At 40.8% G+C, this 12,759-nt stretch overlaps 1 protein-coding gene across 4 annotated transcripts in view; it reads left to right on the top strand.

Annotated features, from left to right (window-relative positions):
- Window positions 1-12,192: 12,192 nt before the first annotated feature.
- TRIM36 (tripartite motif containing 36) overlaps window positions 12,193-12,759 on the top strand; it is a 41,898-nt gene continuing 41,331 nt past the window's right edge. For 3 of the 4 annotated variants that reach the window (XM_024563330.4, XM_045197668.3, XM_045197667.3), the window contains exon 1: window positions 12,207-12,523. In XM_024563330.4, the coding sequence (XP_024419098.1) occupies window positions 12,461-12,523 (63 nt within the window). In that variant the 5' untranslated portion in view covers window positions 12,207-12,460. Of the gene's footprint in view, window positions 12,524-12,759 lie in introns of all 4 variants that reach the window. The other variant, XM_024563331.3, reaches the window with a different exon arrangement.

Below are 12,759 nucleotides of genomic sequence, written 5' to 3'. Positions count from 1 at the left end.
GAATTTTCCTAGCTTCTTATTATCCTGCCTCAGTACTGGGAAAGGTAAACAGAGAAGGCTCCCCACCCAGCCAAGTCCGGTTCTAATGACCTTTAACAAGCCATTCCCTGTGCCAGATCTCATTACTGTGTAACACAGGAACCATAAAATGTGCTACCTGGATCAGCAGAAACAGGAACAACTGATGTGTTCCTGTCTGTAAAGTGCCCAAAGCTCTTCAGACGGGAGGAGAGGCTGTTTGGTTCGGAGTCCCTATCACTGAGAAGGCAGTAGGTCGGACAGCCCAGTAGCATCTCACATATATGGTAGCACTTTACTATGTTGCCCATGTTTGTTTTGTTTTGTTTTAATAATTTTTTTATTTTACAGGTTTTAGATTTACAGGACAATTGCAAAGATAAGACAGAGAGTTCCCAAATACTCAGCACCCAGTTTCCCCTATTATTAACATCTTATATTCATATGGTACATTTGCAACAGCTAACTAATATTAATGCATTATTAACTATTTGCAGATTTCCTTAGGTTTTACCTGGTTTCCTTTTTCTGTTCCAGGATCCCATCCAGAACACTGCATCCATCACATTCAGTCCTCGTGTCTCCTGTCTGTGACAGTTTCTCGACTTCCCTCGTTGATGACTCTAACAGCTTTGAGGGGTACTGGCCAGGTATTTTGTCCAATGTCTCTCAATTATTTTTCTATTACACTGGGACTATGGGTTTTGGGGAGGACGACAGAAGTAAAGTGCATTTTTATACCATTTTACTTTTAAAAATCCTGTGCCAATTCCTCCTTATCTCCTTTACCTCCAAAAGCTGTTATCGTATTGATAGTGGCTTTTAGGATCAAGGAAATGGGGCTTGATCCTAAATACTTACCTTATTCTGATATGTATTACAGGAAGCCATTCTTACGTGATTGGATACCACTAGTAGGAATGGACTCTTCAGCGAGCATTTCCCAGGAGGCGTCCCTTAGAGCCACAGACTTGATAGTGAGCCAGCTGAGAAGAGGGACCAACCAAAGGCAGCAGGCTGGGCATAGAAAACAGGGCAATCCTGGCAGTTGACCTGTGAAAAGGCCTGTCAGGGATTTTTTCATCCTTCATGCACAATGAAAGACTGGAATGTGGAATAGCAAGGGATAAAAATATGGCCACAGTCAAAGGCACCTGATCAAAAGAACATACCCACACCCTACCGAGTGGGGTAAAGGCACACAGCAGAGAGCTTATGAATATGTCAGGTATCAGGCGGTAACAGAGCTTGCCTCCCTCCTGGCCCTGCCTCTCCCAGAGACTTTGGGCAAGTCACTCCACTGTCTGTGCCTTGGGGCGGTCACCTCTGAAGGGTAGACAGAATGGTACTTGCCTCAGAGTTTTGTGGAGCTCTGATGGGACGGTATGAGTAAGCACTTGCAGAAGTGCCTAACCAATAGGGAGTATTTGATACTTACTGGCTATTATCATCATTATTATATTAAGATTGAAATGGTGCTAATCTGGGAAGTATCCTAAAGTTACAATCCTAATAAGGCTCAGAAGCCTTCTAAATAAGCTATCTGAAAAAAAATGTTCTGGAAAAGATCAGAAAAATCTCTTTTTTTAAAAAAAATGCCTTAGTCACCATTCGCATGCACTTGCTGGCAAGTGGAGAAGACAGACCCTTAGAGTTTCTCAAGGACGTGCCTGAGCTCTACTTCTTCATGTCTTCTCCCACACAGTTTAAACTTGGAATCATGTTCCGAGGGCCGCTAACCGAGGCTCAGTGTGCTTCACTGTCTGGGGCCATGAGATGGAACCAAGCCAACTGGCCCTTACTGGCACAGCGAACTTGGTCTCTGGCCACTCAGCCAGCCAGCTAATGACCTGCCAACACAAATAAGCTTCAACATTCACCCTCGTTTTAGAACTGTGGTAAGGATTAGAGGAACTCAGTTATCCGAAAGTGCTTTTAATTGAGAAGTATTAGCAGTGTTCTGTTAAGCTCTTTGCCCAGGTCTCTGTGTCCGAAAAATGTGGCAAGAAAGGAATGCGGTGATTTCTCCCCTTCATATACCTTTTTCTTTCACGGTTATAGTCCAGGTATTATGTTATAGATGGATTCATTGAGCCCTCAGTGTGCTGGTTACAATTCTAAGCTCTTCACACATATTAATTCATTTAACCCTTTAACAACTCTCTGTTAGTTGTGCTCATTATTACAGATGAGTAAACTAAGATACAGAGTAGTTAAATGGATTGCTAAAGGTCAAATAGCTATAATGTGGCTATATCAGTTGAGACTAGGTTTGGTTGTATAACAGATACTCAAATAACAAGGTTTAAACAAATTAGAATTTAATTTTCTCTTGAGTAAAAGAAGATGGGAGGCAGGTGGTCAAAGGCTAGAATGGCAGTCTCACCATCCTTTGAGAGTCAGGCTCATCTTTCTTTCTTCTCTAGATATCTTGGCACATGAGTTCTATCCTCAGGTCCTCCTGAGTAGTCCCAGGCGGGCTTGTAATGCCAGGCATCAGAACTGTGTTTCAGTTAGAGGAGAAGGAAGAAGCGGGCCAAAGGGCTTTCCCAGAAGCCCCCTTAGAACTTCTACTGACATCTATTGGTTACCCCCAGCTGCAAGCTGGGAAATGTCCTTCCTTCCTTCCTCCCTCCCTCCCTCCTTCCCTCAGTTGGGCACATTTCTTAAGGTTCTGTAAAAGAAAAAAGAAAATAAATTTTAGATTCATGCAACATAGATTACAGTTTCTCAGAATAGAATTGTGGGTTTTGTTGGCAGGTGGAGATAAGGCTGTATTAGTGTTTTTATTTTCTGCTTGCAATAGTCATTTGAAAAACACAAACAAGGTAATGAATACATTTTTTAAAATTTGAACTTTACTTAGATTTCCAGTTTTTCTTTACCCACAATTTAGTTACAATTGATGAGATTCTGTAACTTCATAGTATTCAAATTATTATTTTAGACTTACGATGAAGAATGAAAGAAAGAGGGAGGAAGAGAGGGAGGAAGAAAGGAAGAGAGGAAGAAAAAAAGAGAGAAAGAAATGGTATTTAGGTGCAATACCTTTTTTCCTCATTTTTATCTGGAGATTTTTTCTGCAAGACACGACCCTCAGATTTCCCTTGCAAAGAGTAAGTGTCCAATATTAAAGCTTTCCTTTGTGTTTTAAGGAAAGAAAGGAAAAGACATTTGAATTAGATATTTAGAGAATTTCTTACTTGAGTTATACTGTACTTTATTTATGGCTAAAATTTTTCTTTTGATCTGTTTCTCCAGTTATATAGTCATTCATTCATTCATTCACTAAATACTTGTGGACTTAAAAGATGTTGGATGCTTTATATGGGATAGTCTTTTCTGTCTCATTGTTAACAAAATAATTGTGTAATGTGTACCAAATTACTTAAAGTTTGTACCTCAATGAACACTTTTATAGTTAAATAGAAAGTATTTCTTTTCATACAGGTAAACCAAACTTGGTATATTTAAAAAAGAAACTGAAACCTTTTGGAATCATGAGATATGAACATTTCAACTATGTATACATTATACATAGAAAAACATATTATGAATCTTTACATATAAGGATACTAAAAGACAAATATTAACAATTTTCCTTTTAAGAGTAAACAATATATTGTGAAATGTGTTTGTGAAATACAGTGCTCTCCCCTAGAGCCTATACAACTCTAAAGTAAATATATTTGCAGAAATATTCTTCTCATTTATAGTAACATAGCCATACTGCTTCTCTAAGGGAATATTTATAAATATTTCTACTGTGTTTCAGAAATGTTTGAGGAAGAAAATCATCGTAGAGGAATCTTCTACAATGGAAAATGTAATAATAACGTTTCCCCTGGTAGAATTCAAAATTGTGCATGTCACAGTGAACAAAGAGATACGAGTTCTGCATCAGAGCCTAAGGCTCTCAGGGGTGTCCTGGTTTATTTTCAGCTTGTTATTAATCCTGACTGCCTTCTGACACTAGATAAGCCATTCAAACTATTGCATTCTTCACCTTTTGTTTGCCAGAGTACACAGCCAACAATGGCTGCGGGAGGAACCTTAGAGCACCAGAAGCTTTGGTACACAAGTTGGAGACCTGTCGAAATGTGTGGTGATGGGGGAAAAGGGCCATAAAAACCTCTTGAGTCCTTAAAATAAAAAGTATTCACTTCAAATTGCAAAAGACAGAGAACTGTCCATTTTAACTATGGATTCACATAAGATGCAAATGAAGTAAGGCAGAGGCAATGGGAAGAAGAACAGCAAGAACAAGTTAAGTCTTGCAAGAACAGCAAGACTTTGAAGGACTTTTTGTGGAAAGACTGAATATGGCATTTACAAAAAACAGAAAATGGGTCAATAAATAAAATTCTCAACATGCTTTTCCCATTGTGCCCTTGATCTTATTTAGAAAAAGGTGATTTTAAAAATTTAAACATACATACACATAGCTCCATATTTTGCCCTGGCTGGCTAGTTTGTAGTTTGGGGACGGGTGAAAATGTGCCTGCCTCTTGGCCAAAAGCTTGTCCTTCCTGCTCCTCAAAGTCAATGTTATTTCTATAGTATGATGCTTATAGAATCCCTTTCTTAGCATTTTTTTCTATTGGGTGAATTTCCTCCCAGAGACTCCTCTCCTCTATAATAGAACAACAGTGCTGGGGTCCTAGCAAATACTTAACCAATGAACCAGTAGCCTGTATTGGTGGTGTTAACATTTGTAATTTCAGGTTAGTGGAGATAGGAGCTGTGCAGTCTGTTGAGGAACACTGACACAGTGAGAGAGAGGTTTTAAAGGTGTGTCCTGGTGGCAAAGTAGAACAATAGACACACTTCATCGTTTTTGACAGAGCCAATCATCTCTTCCTTCGATAATCACACAGCAGCCGATCTTACACTAATTACTACCTCTTAATATACTCTATTCTTCTCATTCACTGCCAGGAAAAAACATACTAAATCTGAATCTGAGACTCTGTAAATTATCCTTCCTCCTTCCTCCCCATAGCTTCCCTCCCCCAACACTCACAAAACAAACAACCTTCTAGAACAAATAAGGAACAACAAGAGGATGGCTCTGAGAGCCAGCCCATTTATCTCATTACCGGCACTCATAAGCAACTCCCTTGATCTCTGGCTTATAAGGCCTCACAGAGAAATGCACTCAGATCCTGCAGGATGGTAAAGCACTTGGATGCTCAGCTATGAGGCAGGAGGAAAAATACAAGGTGGACCTTTGCCCCAAGACGATGACTGAAATACTCAGGGGAGGCTCTTCAGCCTGGCAAAGAGCAAACTTTGTGACAGAAACACACTCAGACATGATGAGAGAAGCAGATCAAAGAAACTAAAAACAGAGAATGTGGTTAAATTATTTATAATGGTGCTGCAGCTGTATTGATCAGAGGGAGTTTCTCTCTTAACCCTACCTTCCCCATAACTTAAGAAGCTATTGTCCCCCGTAGAATTATGCCCCGCTGTGAAACGTGTGTGAGGTGGGTTGTTGGCCAGGGTCTGAGTTAGGAAAAGACTGGTTATCCAGTATTGTTCTCTGACATCTAATGACAAACAAACTGATGATCTCTGCATATCTCATTTCCTAGGAAAGAAACGGCATATCATTTCACAGCGTGCCCTGCAGGAAGAAAAGGTTCTGCCCTCCCTTACCAGGATCATATTACCTCAGTATCAAAAAAACCACCTAATACAAAACTGAAGCTTTCAAAACATAGCATGGGATTAGAAGAACATGCATATTTTAAGAATTGCGTATCTTGCTTACTGCTCAATTTGCACCTGCAGAACACTACCAGGCCCATAGTACGTGGTCAGTCATATTGAATAAATCAGTGAGTGTTGTTGGCATATTGGGATTCAGTGAATGGATTTGGGATTCGGGTCCTAAATGCCATGTGCTCAGCAGCGTGCCAGGGGGCTGCTGGCTTCTATGGTCCCCTCACTGGCCATCACAGGCTTCCTCCTGGGCAGAGTCCTGCTTGTAGAGAAATAACTTGTCTTGGGAGATTAAGGACTTAGGTTATGTGCACACTGTTCCAACTTGGCCATTTGGGAAACTCTAATACAAGGATCTAAGACAAAGATTGAGTGGGATGAACTTCTGAAGAAAAGAAACTGTGAGCAAATACAATGTCCTTTTCACCTCAAGGGAAAGGGGACTTGAAAACTCTGTTCTTAACACTATTGAGCATTCCCATTGGAAAAAAACCCAAAACCTTTTTCTGATGTGGAGGAGAAAAAAAATATTGGTGGCCTACCAAGCTGGTTCATCCAAGAAGAACTTCTAAGCATTTGTTCCCAGTGGGGGGGAAAGTCGTGTGGGAAAGTGTGTTGTGACACACCTCCGTTACAGACAGAGTGGGTTACTGTGATGTCACCTGCCTTCCCAAACATTGACATTTTGTGGAATTAAACCAAAAAAGCACATTATTGAAAAAGAAGGAGATGTTAGGGAGATGTGCCTAGTTTTTGGTAATATTTAGACAGATCAGAGAGCACTGGAAATCATCAGGTTTCACAAGAGCCTAAAAAATCTTGGATTTTCGATAAGAAGGAATGCGGAGCTCATGCACAGGCTTTTGTCCCTCCCATCCCAAATTCCTAGAAATGACAGATCAGATGCTTTTTGCTTTTGTTTTTTAAAAATTAATAGCAGTGCTAGCCCTGGCTGGTGTGGCTCAGTGGATTGAGTGCCGGCCTATGAACCAAAGGGTCACCGGTTCAATTCCCAGTCAGGGTACATCCCTGGTTGCAGGCTGGGTCCCCAGTTGAGGACATGCTAGAGGCAGTCACACATTGATGTTTCTCTCCCTCTCTTGCCCTCTCTCTAAAAATAAATAAATAAATATAAAATAAATAAAATTAATAGCAGTGCTACAATACAGAAGTAGATACTGGGTGGGCCAGAAATTATTAGATAGGATCCTAAAATATGCAAAGCATATGGAATAATGTTAACAGAGATAAGCTGCTACCTAAAAATGAGAATGCCTTCCAATGAGCTGCTGTCCCAAAAAGGGCAGATGCTGGGAACAGGAAGAGCCCTAGGCCACCAGAAAGTGCCGAGTTGGGACAAATGTGGACATTAGAGCAAAAATACTGCAGAGCATGTCAGTACATCAGACTGAGTAATATATTGATAGAATTATACATCATAACCAAGTGGGGTTTATGCCAGAGAGGTTCAAAATTGGGAAAAAATTAATATAATTCACTCTATTACTAGATAAAAAATGGAAGCCATACGATCATGTAAATAGATGCCTCAGAAAGGCATTTGATAAAATATAAAATGTATATCTAATTAAAAAAATCTTTTTAGCATACTAGGAATAGAAAAAACCTTTTTAACACAAATAAAGGATATTATTAACCCAAAGTCCTTATTTCCCCAAATCCTCAGCTACAAAGGTGAACTATGAGGATGGCTTCCGTTGAAGTCAGAAATTGACAAGAATTACTGTTATCACTTCTGCTATCTAACATTATACTGGAAGTTCTAACAAATATAAGACAAGAACAAAGTAAGCTGTAAATATTGGCAAAGAATAGGGAAAATGGCCTTATGTATTCAGATAATCTATTTGTCCTTTTTAAAAATTTCAGGATCATCAACTAACAAACTACAAGAAATACTAAGAGAGTCCAACGAGAGGACCAGAAACGAGGTCGGCAGCAGCTGCAGCACTGAAACTTACTAGCCGTGCCCATGTATTGCAAAGGGTGTTCCTAGAGACCAAAGGTGTCTCCTCAGAAATTCACGTGTTTTTGAATACACGCCCCTCACCCCAATGGTATTAGACAGTGGGGGGGGGGGTCTTTGGGAGGTTGTTATTAGGTTATGAGAGTGGAGCCCTCAAGAATGAGATCAGTGCCCCTATAAAAGAGAACCCCAGCTCTCTCACCTCTTATGTTGAGTGAGGAAACAGTGAGAAGACACGGCCTGCATCTAGGTGTGAACCTCTTTGTGTTCATCTTTCTAACATCTATAAATTAATGTTTTCCATCAAATTAGGAACTTTTTAGCCATTGTCTCTCCAAGTATTTTCTGTACCTTCCTGTTTCTCCTCTCCTTCTCAATACACCCATGCACACACATGCTTGTATATAATTTGGATTCTATATGGAGTCCAAAATATGGATATAGCATAAATTATTCAAGCATTTCTTTATTAGTGAAGATTAAACTACTTCCAGTTTTTTACCACTATAAACAATGTTGCAATTAACATATGTATATGTGTCTCTTTGAAGGATGCTTCTCTAAACAGATATGGAAAAGTGAAATTGCTGAGTCATTTAACATTTTAGTCACTGTTGCCAAATTGCCCTCCAAAATAGCTATATCGACAGTCAAAACCAAAAGTTCTTAAAGGTACACATTTCCTTACACTTTTAAAAAATTTGTACCATAAGATCTCGCTTATATGTAGACTCTAATGAACAAAATAAACTAACGAACAAAATAGAAACACAGGCATACGTACTCAGAACAGACTGACAGCTGTTGAAGAGGAGGGTGGGGACTGGACAAGGGAAGGTGGAGGGAGTAGTCAAAGGACACACATGCCTGACCCAAGGGCATGGAAACAGCGAGGGGGCTGCCTGGGTGGGGGGTGCTGGGCAGAGGTGGGCAGAGGGGGAAAACATGGGGACAACTGTAATAGCATAAACAATAAAATACAATTTAAAAATTTGTATTATAAATTTCTTTTTGTTGCTGATAATCTGATGAATGAATGATGGGGTCTCATTGTTTTCATTTCTGTTTCCCTTGTTACTCTTGTGGTTGTGCACCTTTTCGTGTTTATTGGTCATTTGTTTTCCCTCATTTACAAACATTTTGTTTATATACCTCACCCATTTTTCTGTTGGGTTTTTGTTTCTTTCTTATTGATTTACAGGAAGTTCTTTATGTATTCTTAAATGTACCCTAATCTGTTGTGTATGTTGCAAATGTTGTCTCCCCAATCTCATTTATTTTAACTTTGGTATCTTTCGATGTCAGAGGTTTTCTCATCAACATTTGATTGATCTGTGCTTTCACCCAGACTTGAAATGTCCTCTTTATTATTTAGTAAATCAGTATAAATCATATAGAATCTTATTACAAGTTTTTATCTAGATTTTCTACTGTTTTATTGGTCTATTTGTCTATTCTTATACTGATTTTTCTAATTATTTTGGCTTCATTTTTCTATTTGCTAGAACATTGTTCTTTTATAAATGGTCTTGGGCTTTCATGTGCATTTCTCTTTTGAATTAATTTTAGAATTAACTTGACAAGATCCCGTTAAATCCTGGAGAGTTTTATTGTGATTGTTTTGGATTTACAGATTAATTAAAAGATTAAAGAAAGTCATTGCTAACAGATTGTCTGACAAGATATACTAGAGGAAATCGTCAGCAGGAAAGGAAATAGCTATAGATAATAAAAGATGATGAGCACCATAAATGATAAGCTTGTGAGTAAATAAACAATGTATATATTCATCTCTTAATTTCTTTAAAAACATGCAATCTTTCGTTAGGTTCTGTAAAGCAATAATTATAACACTGTATCTTTCAGTTTATAACATACGTAGATGTAACATGCATGACAGTGGAGGGAGGAGAATTGGAACCACATTGCAAGGTGGTTATATTTTACCAGAATTGAGTCAGTATTAGTCTAAAGTAGTTTGTGAACAGTTAAGATTTATATTTTAGTACCTAGAGTAACTATTAAAAAAATATCAGTTTTGTCAGAAGTCAACAGTGAAGGAGGAACAGAAGAACAAAGACACAAGACACGGGAAAGCAGCTTTCCCTAACCGATTCATAGAACACACCACCCGACAGCAGAAGACATACTCCTTTTAAGCGCACAGGGAATGTTACTCCCAAATAGATGATGTTCTAAGCCAGGATCAGTAAATTACAGCCGAAGGGCCTGCCACCTAATTTTTTAAAAACACTTTTAACTATTTTTAAGTGTGCAATTCAGTGGCATTAATTACATAATGTTGTGCAAGCATTTTGTATGCCTAAACTTCATCCCCCCGGCATAAGGGCTGTACCCCCTAAACACTAATTCCCCATCCTCCATTCCCTCTAGCCCTTGAAATGTACTTTCTGTCCTTATGAGTTTACCTAGTCTAGATATTTCATATAAGTAAAGTCATACCATATTTGTGCTTTTGTATCTGGCTTATTTCACTTCACATAATGTTTTTAAGTTCCATCTTTACTGTAGCATGTATCAGGCATTCATTCCATTTTATAGCCTAAAATAGATACGTTTATAGATACCATTACGTTAAAAACCAGTCATTTTACAGAAGATAAAAATGAAACCTCGGAAATTGACTGGACCTTCACCAGGGGTAGCAAAAACTATCAATTTCCCACCCAGTATTTCTCTCCCTTTCCTTATTTCAAATCTTTGATTTTGTTTAGAATAGCAATCAATGTTTCCAGAGTAATCACTTCCTAGCCTTCCTAGCAGCTAGAGGTGGACATGTGACCCATTTCTCACAAGGGATCAAGGGGAGGTCATTGGATGGGGCTTGGGGAAAGTTTTGAGGGGAAACATTTGGCTGGTATGCCCCTTTTGCTCTACTTTCCACCTTCCTGCTTGTAAAGCAGACATAAGATTCCCTGTTCAGCTCTAACTCTGTGATTCTTATCATGTGCCAGAAGCCATTCTGGGCATGAAAAACTTTCACTTTTAGAGCAATCTCTCAAGTATTGCTAATCCATTCATGGCTATTGACCTTACCTGAATTCTACTATTTTTCCTTATGAAAGCAAAGACCATGCACAAGGTTCTACAGAACTTGGGAAGGACAAGCAGCTTCAATGCAAAACGCATTATGATTGTGTCTCTTCCTACTTATCCTCCACAGATGAACACCCAGCACATTAATTTTTGCTGCTTGCTCTAATAGACTGTAAGGACTGAGGTGGGAGGAAAGCAACGCATTAAGAGGAAGAGCAAAGTTCTGGTAGAAGAACAGTCAAGGTGAGATCATTGGACATTTAAGAAGAGATGTGCAGGAAATAAAATGATATGCTTTCAGACTTCTGGGCCAGACCAGAGAGGAGAAATTTTAAAATGACTAAAAGAAGAGGCCAACAAGAAAAACCAGTCTCATCAAGCCAGCAAACTCCTATGCTTCTGCGAATTAGGTCATTTCCACACTGCACCCTGCCACTGATGCTGAGCCCAGGACAATGCTGCCAACCTGCTGAAGGAAAGTGGTTCACTCTTCTAGTAAATCTTATATTTGTGTCTCATCTAATCATTGATGGCAGGGTTTTTTTTTTAGTAGAAAACCTCAAGTCCTTTTCTCTTTCCACCTTTTCAAGAAAGGTAAGACTGCCTAGAGCGGAGTAGTAGATTAGAACTGACTTTGTTCAGCCAAATTTTCTTTTCAGGAGAAGCAAAGATTGTCAGGTATGAATGAAGCAGGAAGACTGAGAGGCCATTTCAGCTGCAGCCTCCTAGGGGAGCTGCTATTTTAAAAAGAAGTGTAAAATGTGAGAAGCATGCATTGAATGTTTAACTCAATCCATGAAACGAGTGACTGGAAAGTGAGTTAGTCTTGAGGGTGAGGGAGAGTGTCCGGGAGACTTGCTGGCAGGAATGCTTTTTCATTTTTTTTAATTAGGGGCAGGTTGAGTATCAAGAGGATGGAGATACCATCGACCTTACACACTTAGAGTGTTTAAAATACAATCCTTGTGTTTGTTCTCATCTCAGAAGCGCTGGGCTAGGTCTTTGTTACCTATTGGATTTCAGGAAGGCTGACTTGAGATGCGGCGTTGCCATTTCCTGGGCCCTCACTTATTTTTTTTCTCTTTTTTCCGGCGCTGGCAGCCAGATCCTTTGTTGTGCCTCCTCTGCATTCATCCTCTCTGCCCTCGCACCTCCAGACAGTGTGATGGGGGCGTTTTCCTGGGCCTCCCACTGGGAGCTCCGGACGTCCACCTGCCCGGGCATCGGATAAAGCACCGCTTTAACCATCCAGTGGGTGCAGGGGCTGGGTCCGCTTTTGTGTTGATGTTTGTCTCGGCGGCGGTCGGACCGGGCGGGAGGCGCCGGCCGCGACCCCCGAGGAGGCGGGGCCTCGGCGCGGGCTCCGCCTGGTGAGGATTTCACGGCCGCCGCCGCCCTCGTTTGTTCCGTTACATCGCCCGCCCCGGACCGCTTCACCCAGACCCGAGCACGCTAGCAGGGGCTGCCCAGGAGCCCTCGATGGCCTTCCTCCCCACCAACCCCGCTTTTTACTTGTTTCCCTGCTTTCTCATTTTCCCTCGTTAACAGCATACTGGCGGGGCGCTTGGCAAAAGTCGGACTAAAAAGCAGAGAAAAAGAAAAAAAAAAAAACACCCAACCAAATTGGACGCACCTGCCTCGGTCCTCCAGAGTTTGTGAAGGGCCGTAACCATGTCTGAGTCGGGGGAGATAAGTGAATTTGGATACATCATGGAATTGCTAGCCCGAGGAAAGGTAAGTGCTGCGGCGCGCAGTGCGGCGGCCTGGGCCCCCACTTCGGGCACTACCTGGCCGGTAGCTGTGGGTGCCCCGCTCCATTTCATGGCAGGGGCTGGGATCCCGGGTCCGCGCTCTCAGCCCGGGCGTCCCAGCAGCTGCAGAATGCAAAGTAGCCGCCTTTTCTTTATTACGCGGCATCTCTGAAATGAGCCAACTGGAGCTTTCCGGCGCGTTTGGGGCCAGCTGGGCGA

This window comes from Desmodus rotundus, chromosome 1, assembly GCF_022682495.2.
Source record: "Desmodus rotundus isolate HL8 chromosome 1, HLdesRot8A.1, whole genome shotgun sequence".
Taxonomy (NCBI): domain Eukaryota; kingdom Metazoa; phylum Chordata; class Mammalia; order Chiroptera; family Phyllostomidae; genus Desmodus; species Desmodus rotundus.
Note: the sequence above shows the minus strand (reverse complement) of the source record. Positions and strands in the feature narration are given on the sequence as shown.